At 39.3% G+C, this 17,963-nt stretch overlaps 2 protein-coding genes across 3 annotated transcripts; one reads left to right on the top strand and one right to left on the bottom strand.

Annotated features, from left to right (window-relative positions):
- The first annotated feature begins 1,772 nt into the window (after window positions 1–1,772).
- gba1 (glucosylceramidase beta 1) lies at window positions 1,773–7,935 on the top strand. 2 transcript variants are annotated; one of them, XM_083554350.1, is made up of 11 exons: window positions 1,773–1,924; window positions 2,010–2,101; window positions 2,349–2,543; window positions 3,038–3,184; window positions 3,599–3,732; window positions 3,816–3,988; window positions 4,281–4,518; window positions 4,681–4,905; window positions 5,213–5,376; window positions 5,542–5,658; window positions 7,701–7,935. In XM_083554350.1, exons 2-11 carry the CDS (start codon window positions 2,038–2,040, stop codon window positions 7,804–7,806), a joined length of 1,563 nt encoding a protein of 520 aa, XP_083410476.1. In that variant the 5' UTR covers window positions 1,773–1,924; window positions 2,010–2,037; the 3' UTR covers window positions 7,807–7,935. The 2 variants fall into 2 exon arrangements, with proteins under 2 accessions (XP_083410476.1, XP_083410477.1); XM_083554351.1 differs by having other exon boundaries at window positions 1,777–1,924; window positions 2,352–2,543.
- Window positions 7,936–8,170: 235 nt separating this feature from the next.
- Window positions 8,171–17,915, bottom strand: rnf115a (ring finger protein 115a). The gene is made up of 9 exons (XM_083554522.1): window positions 17,742–17,915; window positions 16,701–16,759; window positions 16,374–16,428; window positions 14,545–14,816; window positions 11,536–11,604; window positions 11,333–11,405; window positions 11,121–11,214; window positions 10,848–10,963; window positions 8,171–9,857 (listed from the first exon to the last, which is right to left on the bottom strand). The coding sequence occupies exons 1-9, from the start codon at window positions 17,898–17,900 to the stop codon at window positions 9,738–9,740; spliced, it is 1,017 nt and encodes a 338-aa protein (XP_083410648.1). The 5' UTR covers window positions 17,901–17,915; the 3' UTR covers window positions 8,171–9,737.
- Between the last annotated feature and the right edge of the window lie 48 nt (window positions 17,916–17,963).

Genomic DNA, 17,963 nt, shown 5'->3' with positions numbered 1-17,963 from the left:
CACCAGGTTTGCACACACTGCAGGAGGGATTTTGGCCCACTCCTCCACACAGATCTTCTCTAGATCAGTCAGGTTTCTGGCCTGTCGCTAATAAACACGGAGTTTGAGCTTCCTCCAAAGATTCTCTATTGGGTTTAGGTCTGGAGACTGGCTAGGCCACGCCAGAACCTTGATATGCTTCTTACAGAGCCACTTCTTGGTTATCCTGGCTGTGTGCTTCGGGTCATTGTCATGTTGGAAGACCCAGCCTCGCCCCTTCTTCAATGCTCTAACATGATGTCTTAGTGTATTACCAACAGTAACCTTGGAAACGGTGGTCCCAGCTCTTTTAAGGTCATTGACCAGCTCCTCCCATGTAGTTCTGGGCTGATTTCTCACCTTCCTTAGGATCATTGAGACCCCCACGAGGTGAGATCTTGCATGGAGACCCTGTCCGAGGGCGATTGACAGTCATGTTTAGCTTCTTCCATTTTCTAATGATTGCTCCAACAGTGGACCTTTTTTCACCAAGCTGCTTGGCAATTTCCCCGTAGCCCTTTCCAGCCTTGTGGAGGTGTACAATTTTGTCTCTAGTGTCTTTGGACAGCTCTTTGGTCTTGGCCATGTTAGTAGTTGGATTCTTACTGATTGTATGGTGTGGACAGGTGTCTTTATGCAGCTAACGACCTCAAACAGGTGCATCTAATTTAGGATAATAAATGTAGTGGAGGTGGACATTTTAAAGGCAGACTAACAGGTCTTTGAGGGTCAGAATTCTAGCTGATAGACAGGTGTTCAAATACTTATTTGCAGCTGTATCATACAAATAAATAGTTACAAAATCATATATTGTGATTCCTGGATTTATTTATTTTTTTTATATTATGTCTCTCACAGTGGACATGCACCTACGATGACAATTTCAGACCCCTCCATGATTTCTAAGTGGGAGAACTTGCAAATCAATCAATCAATCAATCAAGCTTTATTTGTATAGCGCCTTACAGCAACCAAAAGGAGCACAAGGCACTTTCCAGTAAAAACAACACAATCAATAAAAATATAAGAAATATAAAAATGTAAAAATATAAGAACACAAAATATAAGTTAAATAGCAGTGAAGCAGGGCTATGTGTTAAAAGCTTGTATGAATAAAAAAGTTTTCAACTGTGATTTAAAAACACTCAGCACAGTGATGGATCGGATGTGAGCTGGGAGTGCGTTCCACAGCTTTGGTCCCTGGACGGAAAATGACTGACCACTAAACTTTTTATATCGGAATTTAGGAATGACCAGAGAGGTAAGTCCAGAGGAACGGAGAGGCCCGGCTGGTTGGTAAACTGTTATTAATTCGGTGAGGTAGGCCGGGGCAAGACCATTGATGGCCTTGAAAAATAGCAGGGTGTTCAAATACTTATTTTCCTCACTGTATATAGTAAGGAAAGGACATCGTAAATATGTGTTGCATTTAATTTAGCCTATTTTATATTTATTTATTTATATTTTTCATAAAAATGCAAAAATGCACGTTGCATTAATCGTGTGTTAAAAAAATGTTTTAAAATAACACAAAAGAAACAAACAACAACAAAAGAATTTATATATATATATATATATATATATATATATATATATATATATATATATATATATATATATATATATATATACACACACACACACACACACACACACACACATCACACATACGTGTGTGTGTGTGTGTGTGTGTAAAAACTGAATCAATTGGTTATGTTGATTTTTGCAAGATCTATACTGTACGCTAGCAAGTCGTCTGTCATGTGACCGTCATGTGACTGCAGGCAGCCGAATGATCAGGAAGTGGAGGTTTTGTTTACAAAGTGTTGCTCATGAGTGCACATTATTGGTACGATTACAAATGGCTTAAATGGAAAATACTTATATACTTGTAAATAATTTACAGGTGAGTGTTCACGAATTTAAGACTGTGTATTGTAAACTATGATCGTTGATGACTGGGGAATATGAGCAGGTGTTTTCTCATTCAGCAAAGTAAGCTGCAGCAGCAGAGGCAGTATGAGGAATACGGATCTGTTTTTTCTGATCCTTCTACTAACGGGTACAATCACACACATCAGAGGTTGGTTAATGCATTTCAATACTGAGTGTGACTGATTAAATAATTAAAATTGCTTTGTGAATATTTTCTGATCATCAGTAGTGTGGGGTATGTCTACATCTAATGGTTTTGCTCTTGACAAGTAAAGTTTACTAACAAATAATATATAAAGCTGTATACATATTTTAAATGTTCCAATCTCAGGTTAAAGTTAGGCGAATGTAAGTGTGTGTGTGTGTGTGTGTGTGTGTGTGTGAATTTGTCCCAGCAGGCAGCAGTGAATGTAAGGCGAGATCTTTTGGACAGAGCTCAGTAGTGTGTGAGTGTAATGCTACATACTGTGACTCTGTTGGTCATGTCAGCTTGCCCGCTGTGGGCCACTTCCTGTCGTTCCTGAGCAGCAGGGCGGGTGCGAGACTTCAGAGGAACCAGGGACCTGTGCAAAAGAACAGCACTGGAGCAGGTATGGAAAACTGCAGCTGTTAGTAATCAGTGGACCATCCTGTTCTCAGCAGTTCTCAAAAAGGAAAAAAGATCTCCAGAAAACAAAACACCAACAAGTGAGATTGTGGTATTGTAAATAACATCATGGTGAAACAATGTGCAAATATAAGAGTGGCCAGAATGTGTTTTAACTGCTCAGATTGCAGAATTGCAATTAACTGGTGAAAACAGCAGTGTAATCTCCTTTTAAACACAGCTTCCTCTTTCCTAATACCTCAGTAAGCCACCAAAATAAGGGATAATAGATGTTTTCATTTCCACGTATGATACATGCATTAAATGTGCTGTTATGCAGCGTGAAGAGTTTAACAAATATAACAATGTGTGGAAGAAAGATTCTGAACTGTTGCATTACACATTTATTAGGACATCATTAAAGTTGCTAAGAATAAATCTAAAGTGACTATTCCCAGCACTGACCCAGTTTCTTTCTTGCCTGCTTGTCTCTCTTAGCTCTCAGGATCACTTTGGTCCCCACAGAAAAGTACCAGCATGTTAAGGGCTTTGGAGGAGCCATGACAGATGCGGCTGCCATGAACATTCTCTCGCTGTCGAGTAGAGCCCAGGACCAGCTGCTCAGACAGTATTTTTCCCCAGAGGGTGAGTGAGAGAGAAAAAAAAGAAAGAAACACTGAAAGACAGAATGGAGGAGTTATAGGTTTTACGGAATAATAAAATTAGTATTCATTATAAAACAGGATAGACTTATAAACGCTGTTACTAAAATTAATAATCTTTTAATATTAGGTAACAATTATAGTTTTACTATATTTGTCACATATTTTGAATATAAAATCTTATTTCATGCTTTACATGTAAAATCCCTAAAAGACACGAATAAAGCACAGATGAAAAAAAAAACACAAAACGTTCCAAAACACAAATAAGTTAACAATTAGTATATTTAATCTGGGTGTAAATCTTCATAAGGATGGGCAGTGATGTCATGGTTTTAATATGCATATGAAGTAAGCCACATGAACCATTCGCTTTCTGCCTGTCGTATGTTTATAGGTATAGAATACAACATGGTCCGAGTACCGATGGGAAGTTGTGATTTTTCGACTCGTCTGTATACATACGCCGACCTGCCAGAAGACTACAGCTTGCGTAACTTTAGCCTGGCTGAGGAAGACACGCTCATGAAGGTAGAAAGGCACGATTGATCCTGGTTGTGCATCTAATTATGGTAACTTTGTGCTAACAATCGTTAATAATCGATCCTTCACAGATTCCTTTGCTGCAGAAGGCACAAGCCCTGTCTGCTCGCCCACTGTCCCTGTTCGGTTCTGCCTGGAGCTCACCAGCTTGGTTGAAGACCAGTGGTGTGCTCATAGGGAAGGGGTCGCTTAAAGGAAAGCCTGGGGGCAAAGCGTATAAAACATGGGCGCAGTACTATATAAGGTAAGCATAGTCAGAGTGATCACGTTTTACTATTTCTTTTCTTATGTCCAATAATAAAGCAGAGACAATCCAGGACCCCCAGCAATATGTTGTGTCTTTGAGGCAGCTGAATATCCAATTTACATTGTTTGAATATTTAAAAAAAAAAAAAAGAATTTTTGTGCTTTTTACACTATTACTAATCTAATTCCAATGAAAACATGCTCCTAACACTTTTTGAAACAAGTAACAAGAGTTCCTTCACTTTTTTTTTTTTTTTTCTTTGTCTACCTACCTGATATTCCTCTCTCAGATTTCTGGAAGAGTATGAGAAGCACAATCTCTCATTCTGGGGGCTGACCACAGGAAATGAACCCACTGCAGGTGAATTGACCAATTACAGCTTCCAGGCTTTGGGTTTTACTCCTGAGCTTCAGCGCGATTGGATTGCTATGGACCTCGGTCCTACACTCCATTCATCTCCATATTCCAAAACCCGCCTTATAATCCTAGATGACCAAAGACTCCTGCTTCCTTACTGGGCCAAAGTGGTAAGTAAATAAAAATGAGGGGTGGGATGGTGCACATTTTGGATTATCTGAGACTCATGTGCATGTTAGGAGTTAATAGACATGGTACATAAGACAAGTAAATCTTAAGAATAAAAAGAGAAAAAAAAGGTCAGAGCTCTCAGTGACTCTTTCTTGCTGTAGGTTCTGAGTGATATTCATGCCGCTCAATATGTCCACGGCATCGGCGTTCACTGGTACTTGGATCAATTCGTTCCTGCCAAATTCACACTGACGGCCACACATGATCTCTACCCTGAGTACTTCATTTTGGGCACAGAGGCGTCTACTGGTTGGCGCAATATTGACCGTGGTGTGCGTTTGGGCAGCTGGGAAAGAGCTGAGGATTATGCCCATGACATTATAGAGGTATTCCAGGGTAATTAGTTCATGGCCATTTCATTTCTAATTTTACATTGCATAAAAACACTGATGATGGCTGTTCATTTATTTATTCTTTTGTCTAATTTGTATTTATTAATGCCCCAAAGTAGCATATTAAATATTCTCGGAGCTTTATTTTTCCATTTTTACTGAAATATATCTTTATATCTTTGTTTTAATGCAGTACAGACACCTTGGACTACAATGTAATATTTTTGATGTGAACATTAATGTTTCTTATATTTTTCCAGCATTTTGTTTCTTTTAAAAAAAAAAAAACTCTTGCCTACAGGACCTAAATAACTATGTGGCTGGATGGACAGACTGGAACTTAGCACTAGATATGAGTGGTGGACCAAACTGGGTCAAGAATTTTGTGGACAGTTCCATTATTGTGGACCAGAGCAAAGACGTCTTTTACAAGCAGCCAATGTTTTACAGCATGGCCCACTTCAGGTGAGTGCTTTAGACAGTCACATGCATGTCATAGGCAGTGTGTAAAGTTCAGATGATGTCATGCGCTGCAGTGTTCATTATAGGCACTTGATGACTTTTTTTGATGGATTTAATTCGTTCTTTTTTTAATTCGTTCATTTCAAATATTTATTTCAACACTCGCAGCAAGTTCCTGTGGGAGGGGTCTCGGAGAATAGGGCTGTCTACTTCTGAACACACCTCGCTGGAAACATCAGCCTTCCTCAGACCTGATGGTTCAGTACTGCTGATTGTCTTAAACAGGTAAGAAAAACAACGGTTATATATAGTTTTATAACCACAAATGAGAGAACATTACTCATAATCTTTTTTATTGTTTAAAGACTATAATCACACTCTTGATGTCACCCAAATGAGGATGGGTTCCCCTTTTGAGTCTGGTTCCTCTCAAGGTTTCTTGCTCATAACATCTAAGGGAGTTTTTCCTTGCCACAGTCGCCATGGTTGCTCATCAGGGATAAATGCACACCATTCACCTTAACTGTTGGTTTCTGTTTTGAGACTGCTTTGAGACAATGTCTGTTGTGAAAAGCGCTATAGAGATAAACTTGACTTGACAATGGATGTACTTGAGTTAAAATTGAGAGATACACTTTGTAAAATATGACTTCAGTAAACATAAAAATGTTCCCTTTAAACTTTCACTTAAATAAAAAATTTACAAATGTATTTGCCTTCAAATGTACTTAAGTATCTAAAGTACTATGATTTATTATGGCTTTAATGTTCCTATTTTCATTTCTGTCACAAAACTGTTGTTTAATCAACTCAGTTTATGGGAAAAGCCTCTGTTACACCAATCTATTAATAGAATGATATTAGAGTTAAACACTGATTGATATTTATAAAAATTTTCATGAGCCCAAAACCTTCTTTTTAACTACTTAAAAAAAAATTAGCAAATAAGTCCAAGGGTGTTGTAAGTTTTTCAGTAGTAAGTCAAGAATTTATCCATCACCAGCAAGCGCCCAATCAAAACTATTTGGTGGCTTGCTGTGTGATTGACCAGTCGGTGTCGGTGATAATTTGTAATTGTTGTTATTTCTGTGAGGTGTTAGCAGTTGGAACTTGTCTTCCACACTGATGTCACAGGGATTTTGCTCGTACAGGTACAAAGACATTTAAAAGAAACCGATTTGCTGTGAAGATGATAAACACAATAGCAGGAGCTCCTTTTTTTACTCACGAGTGAATGTAGAGATCGGGATTAAAATAACTGGACAGGCTGCATGACCAATGTTCTGCTGCATCAATTTCTTTTTTATATGACTGCAGATGTACGCTCTAATTCCCTCTTGAATTGTTATCCACTGCATTGTGGGTAATGTAGGAAGCCATTGCCCAAAGTGAAAATAAAGCAACATGATGTTAAATAAATTTAATTGACAAAATCCAGTTATAAATGATAAACATTCATGTGTCATTTAAGACTTTTTCTTTAACCTTCACAGCCTTTACATTGTGGACATGTTTTTTTTAGTAATATAATTGTAAAAATTTTAGTAATACTGTATAAATCATGAAAATATTTACATGGTGATTCATATGCTTGGGGATCCTGGGTTTTGTGTGTGTGCAGGTGTACTGATGTAACTGTAAATAAACAATGGATAGATAAAATATTCACCTTTTTTCAATCCACATTCGAATACACTATATTGCCAAAGGTTTACAGACATCTGGTCATAAGTACGGTATGTGCGTTTTGAGCATCGCATTCCACATTTAGTCCCAATTTACTCTTATAATTCCCTCCACTCTTTTGGGAAGATGTTCCACTAGACTTTGGAGTGTGCTTTTTGGAGATTTCTGTTCATCAGCCATAATGGTGTCTGTAAAGTCAGGTATTGATGTAGGTGAGGAGACTTGGGGTGCAGTTTTCACATTCATCCCAAAGGTGTTTATTAGGGATGAGATCCGAACTCTATAGAAGGCCACTCATAATCTTCCTCTCTAAACTATATCTTCATGGAGCTCGCTTTGTACACAGGGGCATTGCCATGCTGGAACAGGTTTGTGTTTCCGAGATCCAAATTATACATCCAGATATCCTATTTCCTACATTGTGGTAATAGTTTGAAGAACCACCACATACAGCAGGAACGGTGAGATGTCCCAATACTTTTGTCCATATATTGTATCTTCAAGCTTTATGAAAACAATACTTTTTTAATGCATCTCTATGGTCAAAATAACCTGAATATGATCCCTGTACTATAAATGTTTTGTGTGTGTGTGTGTGTGTGTGTGTGTGTGTGTGTGTGTGTGTGTGTGTGTACCTACAGGTCTGATGCTGAGGTGCAGTTTGAAGTCTGGGACCAGACCCTGGGCTTTCTGCCGACAAGTGCTCCTCCTCACTCCATCCTCACACTAGTGTGGGCCACATCTTAAATAGCAGTATTCAAGTATAGGTACATTTATGCAACCATAAATGGAACACTAAACATGCAAATATTTCAGCGATGCTACAAATAATCACACTGGAAATCACTTCAGTTCTAATAAAAATTATATCTAGCAGTCATGACTGTTATTTAATTAAGACACAGCAGTGAAAAATAAGCATTAAAAAATTTTTTTTTTTTTTTGAGGTCACAATGATGATCTCTTGATTAAAACTGAATAGAATATAGTAATATCCAATCTGGAATGTTTTGCAGTGATTTTAAGTTGATTCTGTAGCTTTATGGTACTTAGAGGCTGCAATATTTTCAATGTAAAAAAAAAAATTCCAAAAAGGTGTTATGTCCACGTGTGAAAAAGAGATGTAGAAGCTTTAATATGCATAATTGGTCATTAACAGAATTTACAGTGACTTGAAACTTCAACATGTGCTTGACCTGCTTTTAATGTGATAAATTGATAAGACAGTTTGAAGCAACGTGTACATAATTGGATGGAAACAATTCCATGAGGTTTTGACAGTAAAGGCTGCCATTATCTGGAGAAGACAGCACTGGTTCTAGGAGTCTAGTGATGCGTTTAAAAAAATGCATATGCCATAACAGACTGCTCAGTCAGAGGAATGCAAGAGGCTACAGTTCAAATACAAACAACAGTAACCTTTGTAAACCATGTCTGACTTTCATTACATGAATCTCATTGTTGTTAACACAGCTAATTGCTATTGCTTCTCGATCAAACACAAGCACAATGACCTTGTGTGTAACCAATGGCAATTTATCAGGCTAAAAACTTGGAAAATTACTATTAAATGAGTATTAAAATGCACTACAATAAGTTAGGACAGGGGAAATAAAAAGACATAAGATAAACAAACTTGTATATGGATGCTGTAGACAAAGTGACCAACAAAGCATTTCAATTAAATAAAATGCTGAAATCAAATGGTGTCCTTGGCTTTTGAACATATGAATCATGTACAATTTTATGTAAACCTGTCTTAACCAAGATCAAGTGTTAACTGATTTTTATTCAGTTTTATCATCATCAATACAATAACAACACATGATTTATATAATATATATTTTAATATTTAGGGATTCACCATTTTATATGCAGTATTCCTTTCCTTTTGTTTTTTTTTCCTTTGAATGAGCTTCTTGAACTAAAATTATTTACAAAAAAAAAAAAAGAAAAGAAAAGGAGTGATGCCAATAAGGGGACGATGAGAGGGACACCGTGTGTGCCTGTGATATTTACACCTGGGAGAAGTGCACAGATGGCAAGAGGGAGAGGAAAGAATAGAGCTCAGAGACTGGAAACGACTACCAGGACAGGACAACGTGACCCAATGAACAGGCGCGCTAAGCGGTGAGAGAAAAGAGGTCAAGGGCAACCAATCAGTAGAATAAGCCTTGGGGACCCACTGAACCCCACGGCTATTAGGCTGAACAGCGGTTGGCTCTTTGTAGCGTGTGCAGTTTAGCTTTATGGGTAGTGCATAACACTGCACATTTAAAAGGATGGCTCATGTAGCGTTATGCCTACAAGATGACGGTGAACATGGACGGCCTTCAGAGTCAGTAGCCTGGGAAAGCAGACGCCAGGACGAGAGGTGTTAAGTGCAAACACCTTGGAATTAAGGTCAAAGTGTCGATGCAGAGACGAAAAGGAGGCTACAGACAGGCCACGACAGACGAAGTGTTGAGCGATAAAAAGTAAAACGGTAAACAAGCCATAGTAGACCATATGAGAGTGGTAAGATTGAAAATGGATAACGAGAGAGAGAGAGCGAGAGAGAGAGAGAGGAAGGCTGGAGTTAAGACAAGGAATGCCGAATATTGGCAAATCCTCACGCGTTCGTTGTATTGAGAGTTAGACTGAAACAGCGGAGATGAAAAGAGGCATGTGTGGGCATCTCAGTAGGACCATCTTTCCTGTGTGCGGGGCTCCGTGTTTACGGAAGAGGGCTCTGAGGGGGGCTGATTGCTGCTGTCCTCTCCACTCAAACTCTTCCTGCATACCGGACATGTGTCATGCTGCAGAAAGAGAGGAAGAGAGAACTTCAATAAATGTGAGGCTTGTGGACATACATATTCATCACAATTAAATGGTAACCTAGTTACTGCCAAATTACCTGCAGCAATCAGTCAACTTGATATATATTTTTCTCCCATCATTTACTCCACAGCACATAGCAAAGCTACCACTACTTAAAAATCAACCTAAACGGCTCATATACAGGAGACCTTGAAGACCGATGTGTGAATAGCAATATCAAAGAATCTGCAACATGGGGGAGGAACATGGAATCACATTTATTTCCAAGTTATTAAATGCTGTAGCCCTAAATAGCTGGCTAGAAAATGCTTGGAATGGCATTTCAGGCACTTTTATGTAGATATTTGTGAAGACTTTGTCGCAATACAGGTTAGCACACATTAATTGTTCATAATCATTTACACAACCTTCTGATCCAAAGTCCAACATCTTAACCACTGAGCTTCTTCCAGTCATATTTGGGGTAATTTCTTATTGCACTTTACAGAAATGAGAGTAACCTTTAAATCCAGTCACATGTATAGTGCTTTCTTTTTAAATCAGTTTATATAAAAATTTTGGTTTAATAAATCACCATGAGTACACTTTTACCACACCTCTCTACATAATGATTTGCCAGGGAAAAAAATTAGATAAGACAGAATAAGACAAAGAATTAGATAATATCATATATAATATAGTAATAGCTACTGTGAAATATATCCAAGTTTCATTTTCATAGTATTGTCCCTTAAGAAGATATCCTAAATGGTTGCTAAAATGTGAGGGGTTTACTCACTTTTGTAAGATACTGTATGTTTTAGTAACGATGAATTGCCCTCATGCATCTTTTTAACAATTTAAAGCATCTTCAGTAAAACTGGCAGACTACATTTTAAATGAAGTATTTTGTAAAATATAAGTAATAATATTGGCACTAAAATAAATGGTGATTTTTGGTAAGACTCCCCGTCCAGACCCAGTCTCACCAGTTCTAACCAGGGTACAATGCAGTCACTGTGGAAGAAGTGGTTGCAGGGCAGCTGCCTGACTGGCTCCCCGACTGCGTAGTCCTCTTTACACACCGGACACTCCAAACTGCTGTCTGTGTAAGGAACAGAGAAAGGAGGATTCGTTTACAGATGCAAAGTGGCTTTTTTAAAGTGTTCTAATTTTGCAAAAGTCCAAAAAGCAACACTAGCTAGCTTTTTGTGGGGTAAGAAAAGGAAGGCCATGACAAGGGGGAACATAAAGAAACTTACCAGCCTGTTCCTGAGAAACAATGACTGTGGGGAGGGAAGAGATTTTCTCTTTCTCTGCAGGAGGAGGACCTGTGTTCTCGAACTGACCCAGTAACTGAGCGTGTGTGAGCGAGAGAGAGAGAGAGAGAGAGGGGAAAAGTTATTTTAAAAAAAACAAAAAATACAATTTTTTTATCAGTTTGTAAAAATCATACTACTTTATTTGCAAGTACCTGTGTAATGACTGCATCCAGACCCCCCTGCCCCCAGGCATAGTCACCAGGATTTGAGTGCAGCATGCCTGTCCTGATATCACAGGGACACACACACACTTTACACAATGTCACTGATTAAAAATAACATATTACGATGTCAGAATGATGTTATTATGGTAACAATTATATGTATATATTATATTGACCATATTTGTATTTACCATGAGAGAGGAGGTGAACCTGGAGCACCTGAATTGGCAAAAAGGCCAGCAAGAAACTGTTGTACTATTCTAAAAAAAACAAAACAAAAAACACAAACAATACAGAGTTAAAAAAAAAAATTAAAAAAAAAAACCATTCCCTTGCAATTTACACACACACACACACACACACACACACACACACACACACACACACACACACACACACACACACACACACACACACACACACACACACCATTTTCTCTTATATACACTTTACCAACCAAAGCATTATTTACAGTCATAATGAATGCTACAGCATATAAAAGCAATGTGTACTATGAGGTAACAGTTTTGGGGAACCGCCAAATTGCTGTCCAGATACTTTTGCTTATATAATGCATCATACTTACATCTTATAGTCTTTATTAGGTTACACACACACACACACACACACTCATATATATATATACAGTGAGGAAAATAAGTATTTGAACACTCTGCTATTTTGCAAGTTCTCCCACTTAGAAATCATGGAGGGGTCTGAAATTGTCATCGTAGGTGCATGTCCACTGTGAGAGACATAATCTAAAAAAAAAATCCAGAAATCACAATATATGATTTTTAAACTATTTATTTGTATGATACAGCTGCAAATAAGTATTTGAACACCTGTCTATCAGCTAGAATTCTGACCCTCAAAGACCTGTTAGTCTGCCTTTAAAATGTCCACCTCCACTACATTTATTATCCTAAATTAGATGCACCTGTTTGAGGTCGTTAGCTGCATAAAGACACCTGTCCACCCCATACAATCAGTGAGAATCCAACTACTAACATGGCCAAGACCGAAGAGCTGTCCAGAGACAAAATTGTACACCTCCACAAGGCTGGAAAGAGCTACTGGGAAATTACCAAGCAGCTTGATGAAAAAAGGTCCACTGTTGGAGCAATCATTAGAAAATGGAAGAAGCTAAACATGACTGTCAAGCTCCCTCGGACTGGGGCTCCATGCAAGATCTCACCTCGTGGGGTCTCAATGATCCTAAGGAAGGGGAGAAATCAGCCCAGAACTACACGGGAGGAGCTGGTCAATGACCTGAAAAGAGCTGGGACCACCGTTTCCAAGGTTACTGTTGGTAATACACTAAGACGTCATGGTTTGAAATCATGCATGGCACGGAAGGTTCCCCTGCTTAAACCAGCACATGTCCAGGCACGTCTTAAGTTTGCCAATGACCATTTGGATGATCCAGAGGAGTCATGGGAGAAAGTCATGTGGTCAGATGAGACCAAAATAGAACTTTTGGGTCATAATTCCACTAAACGTGTTTGGAGGAAGAAGAATGATGAGTACCATCTCAAGAACACCATCCCTACTGTGAAGCATGGGGGTGGTAGCATCATGCTTTGGGGGTGTTTTTCTGCACATGGGACAGGGCGACTGCACTGTATTAAGGAGAATATGACCGGGGCCATGTATTGCGAGATTTTGGGGAACAACCTCCTTCCCTCAGTTAGAGCATTGAAGATGGGTCGAGGCTGGGTCTTCCAACATGACAATGACCCGAAGCACACAGCCAGGATAACCAAGGAGTGGCTCTGTAAGAAGCATATCAAGGTTCTGGCGTGGCCTAGCCAGTCTCCAGACCTAAACTCAATAGAGAATCTTTGGAGGGAGCTCAGAATCTTTGGAGAGGCCAGAAACCTGACTGATCTAGAGAAGATCTGTGTGAAAGAGTGGGCCAAAATCCCTCCTGCAGTGTGTGCAAACCTGGTGAAACGTTTGACCTCTGTAATTGCAAACAAAGGCTACTGTACCAAATATTAACATTGACTTTCTCAGGTGTTCAAATACTTATTTGCAGCTGTATCATACAAATAAATAGTTAAAAAATCATACATTGGGATTTCTGGATAATTTTTTTTGATTATGTCTCTCACAGTGGACATGCACCTACGATGACAATTTCAGACCCCTCCATGATTTCTAAGTGGGAGAACTTGCAAAATAGCAGGGTGTTCAAATACTTATTTTCCTCACTGTATATATATATATAAATAAACTGAACACCTCATTAGTTAAAAATGGCATTTAGCAAACATCCTTATCCAGAGCGAATTACAATTATACCAACTTATACAGTACACAACTGAGCAGTTGAGATTTAAGGGCCTTGCTCAGGGGCCCAGCAGTGACAACTGTGATACTGACCTGACCAACACCTTTACCACTGAGCTACCGTTTGCCTTTATTAAAAAGTGTAAGGACTGCCAACATGAGACACGCAGCATGAACAGTAAGTGGGCTCATTAAAAGAAGCACACGGTGACATGAACAAAAAAATGTATTTGAAAGGATGTAGCAGTGAAGCAAGTGTTCTGCAAATGAGACACACCGGCTTTCTTTCCTTTTCACCCTTATCAAGGAAATTAAAGTCAAACAGCCAATGTATTTTGGTTTAAATAAAAAGCAAAACAATTTAAGCTGGACTAAGTGAGAGACTATATTTAAGAAAAATGGTGTTCATTCCTCTGGTACAGAGCTGTGTGGCACAGCACCTTAGTGAGACGCATTATACTGGATAACAGCGTACCTATACCATGCAGTTTTTATTGTCTACCTCTGGAATCTAACCATGTCCCATTTATGTCTTTGTAGCTCTGTTCCCTTCTTAAAGACTTTAGTAAATCGCTCATAAATTAAAGACCAATAAGCTGACTATTACAAAACAGATGAAATTCATATTTTATATAAAGTGAATTTACAACTAAACAGAAAAGATTAACATTCAAACTTGGCAACAGGCAAGCAGGAGGCACCTTGAGAATAACTTGAGGCGATACAGAGAAAGACAGAGGGAAGGGAAAAAACAAAAACCAGACAGTGTGTGTCATATCCCGATTAACTGATGAAACCTTTACTGGGGTGTGATATATACAACTGTGTCAGAAAAAAAGCTTGAAGATAAATGGAAGTAGTACCACCGAGCCAAAATGGGTGGAACCCATAAGGGCGGGACTTACCCCTCTACAGCAGGAGAACGATCCGGCCGACTGCTTCCTCTGGATCTGTATCTCCTCTGTGTGTGCAGGCGAGGGGGACGGCTGGGACCCCAGTGCTCTCCTCCCCCTCCTAACGGTCCACCGAGGGTCCCGCTGAGGCCCCCAGGGACAGAGCCACCAAATGGTCCTCCTCCCAGACCTAATCCTACAGCACCCCCTGGAACCCGTGGCTCGGAGTCGGGGCTGTCCAAATCCACTGTGAACGGCCGCTCCACGAACAGAAGCTGCCAGAGCTACAGCAAGGAGATATGTGGAAAGAAAAGATCTCTTATTACTACAAATATGTAGTCAAGAGTATAAAAAGTGCTATATGAAATCGAAATGATGTTGAAAATTAACAACATTCCTGCTAAAGATGCAGATAAGACAGAAGACGTTACTACTAGTGAAGATAACGAAGCTGGACACAGAATCAGCAAATGTTCCTCCTGCAAATGTGTTAAATCACAATCTCTATAAAGCTCTGAAAATGCCCACCTTACATAACAAATCAAGTGAATAATGTGTAGCACAGAGAGCAAGGCAATACGTCGAATAAACAAACACCATAGAATTAGTTACACTATACGACCAGAAGTATGTGGACACCTGACCATCACACCAGCAAGTGCTTGTTGAACACCGTTATAGTTATAATAACCTCCACTCCCCTGGGACCGCTTTGCTACTAGATTTTGGAATGTGGCTGTGAAGATTTCTGTTCATTCAGCAACAAGAGCAATAGATAAGTCAGACACTTGTGTTGGGTGGGGTGGCCTCGTGTGCAGTGTTCCAGTTCATCCCAAAGGTGTGGACGAGTAAAGTTCATTCTGAGTTAAGCCACGAACCCCACCTTTATAAACCCTGTCTTCATGAACCCTGTCTTCATGAACCCTGTCTTCATGAACCCTGTCTTCATGAACCCTGTCTTCATGAACCCTGTCTTCATGAACCCTGTCTTCATGAACCCCGCTTTGAGCGCATAAGCGGGCCCTGCATTTCCAGGGAAAATGTAGTGTTACAGCATGCATTTTTCTTTTTTTTTTTTTTTTAAAATACATGCTATATTTTTCTGTGCTTCCTATTGTGTGGCAACAATCTGAGGAAATCACATATGGGTGCAGTGGCCAGGTGTTTACAAACATTTCAACTCATTAGCAAAATAAACAAACATTTAAATAAATAAAACAGGTAAGCAAAAACAATCTTGGTCTTATCAATATGAGATACATTCTATGTTAATAATGTTATAATTTTTAAGCAGTGGAATGAAAACGTGAAAAAAGCACAAATGATAGTAGTAATAATAGAGCTAAATGCCATGTAAGCATCTGAGGCATCTTTATCGCAAACATAGTAACAATAAAAATAAAAATGTCCGGGGGTGGGGGGTCCTGCAGAACATATACAGTGAACATTGCTTAATCTTTGCTCATGTCTTGTTTTAAAAACAGAATGAGTGCATGTTGGAGATTTTATGAATTTCATGTAATGTATTATTTATTAAATTATTAAACATTGATTGATGTTAAAATCGGTGTGCCGTTGGTGTTTATCAACTGGAAAGATAATGTAAAAAATAATAAATATATAATGAAGCTTCATCTTACTGCTAGATATCTAATCTTGACTAATGTACATTTAAAGCATCTATTTACAATTAATAACCTAGATATCAGTTCAACTCTAAACAGGCATGTTCAGTCTTTTTTTCCTTCAACCAAGGATGTGCTGTCATTTAGAGAGAAGAGGGAAAAAATGGGTTCTTTTTTCCCCTTCATAAAAATAATTTTTAAAGAAAAAAAACTCACCTCTGCAAACTGTGACGCTGTGTCATCAAGGCCATTTGTATTATTGTCCAAAAGACTAAAGAAACACAATCACAACGTTATTCATCGCTGTGTCTAAACCATCACTATTTCATACATTCGAACTTTCCAGCATAAGTATTGAATGTCACGGACATGGACTCGTGACATGTCAACCAGAGCTGCTGTAATCACACTTTCTGTAGTGTTATCATGAATAAAAGCTGAAAGAATGTCAGTTTAAAAATATATTGTATTATAGCTATATAGATAGGTACACACATACACACACATTCATACGTATACAAGCCACATAAAAATTATCTTCACCTGGAGTCTTCGGGCACCTCCTCAATAAATCCAGAGTCACATCTGGGGCAGATATACTCCTAAACACAGGAGATTTATCAGTATGTAGCAGTGGAAGTAAATTAGAAGTAAATCACGTGAGATGTTGGCATGATTGTACTTCCCCATTCTAGGGGTTGTTCAGGGTGTATATGATCTAAAGCTGCATTAGGGGCAGCTGGAGTCCAACTGATCGGTTCAGATAATCAACTTGGCAAAAGATTCTCTGTTGAACCCAAACCACAAGTCATGAGTCAGTGTGTGTGGCAGTCATTTAATAAGAGGTAAAAAAAAAGAAGTGAAGAAGACCCAGCACACAGTGTGACCTTATTAGGGAACGAGGTGCTTTTAATTTCAGTTTAGTGTCAATCAGAAGACTCAGATGTATATCTACTGAGAAGGGCTGCAAAATAAAAGGGGATGGAAAAAACACCATACACGACTATTTACTTTCGATTTAACTATATGTTACTTCATGAAAATAATGGCCTGGCTGGACTATTCTGTGTCACAGAATTGTGTATTAATACACCACAAATAAACAAAGCCTCACTTTATAAATAAATAAACCCTCAGCTGTGGATCTGACCTTCCACAGACACCGAGTTCATTCCTCCACAGCCAAAGAACCAACGACGAACCAACGACAACACATCAACCTACGGCCTAGAAAATACAAAACCCCAACAAAGTGTGTGTGTGTGTGTGTGTGTGTGTGTGTGTGTGTGTGTGTGTGTGTGTGTGTGTGTGTGTGTGTGTGTGTGTGTGTGTGTGTGTGTGTGTGTGTGTTTCGTTTGCTGTCGAGGCCCTATTACAGCCCAGGAACCTAGGACAGGCTAGCAAAGTTAGCTCGCAACCCTAAGAGTAACGCTAGAGCGTTAGCTGAGAGCGGCCGAGCTAGCCTAGCCTCGTCCCCGAGCCTCGACATGGCTCGATCCCGTGTCACAAGCTCGGGGGAGTCGGACACGCGTTCGTCAACCACCGTGTCGAAAAGACCGCTCTAAGACAAACGTGCAGGCTTACCGGAAGTTTCGGTCTCACTTCGCCTTTACAACAGTGACAAAAAAAGCGATGCGGAGGAACCGCGGCAGCCTCCGCCATCTTTCCGAGAACCGCACACAAACACTGACGTCGCTCCACCAGGGCGTTATACGTTTCCCACCCGTATTCGGGGGAAGACATCCCGCCTCCTATGTAATGATTGGCGAGAAGTTCTGATCGTATGGCTTTCAATAAAGGTTATTG

Source organism: Silurus aristotelis (assembly GCF_946808225.1).
Source record: "Silurus aristotelis genome assembly, chromosome: 1".
In the NCBI taxonomy this organism is placed as follows: domain Eukaryota; kingdom Metazoa; phylum Chordata; class Actinopteri; order Siluriformes; family Siluridae; genus Silurus; species Silurus aristotelis.
Note: the sequence above shows the minus strand (reverse complement) of the source record. Positions and strands in the feature narration are given on the sequence as shown.

Bases quoted from the DNA above. Each gene is read 5' to 3' on its own strand.
- gba1 (XM_083554350.1), top strand. From the start codon at position 2,038: ATGAGGAATACGGATCTGTTTTTTCTGATCCTTCTACTAACGGGTACA. The intron at 2,544-3,037 runs GTATGGAAAACT...TGTCTCTCTTAG, and splicing joins AAAGAACAGCACTGGAGCAG to CTCTCAGGATCACTTTGGTC. The intron at 3,989-4,280 runs GTAAGCATAGTC...TTCCTCTCTCAG, and splicing joins TGGGCGCAGTACTATATAAG to ATTTCTGGAAGAGTATGAGA.
- rnf115a (XM_083554522.1), bottom strand. From the start codon at position 17,900: ATGTCTTCCCCCGAATACGGGTGGGAAACGTATAACGCCCTGGTGGAG. The intron at 11,605-14,544 runs GTAAGTCCCGCC...TGTTTTTTTTAG, and splicing joins CGTTCTCCTGCTGTAGAGGG to AATAGTACAACAGTTTCTTG. The intron at 11,215-11,332 runs GTACTTGCAAAT...ACACACGCTCAG, and splicing joins TGGATGCAGTCATTACACAG to TTACTGGGTCAGTTCGAGAA.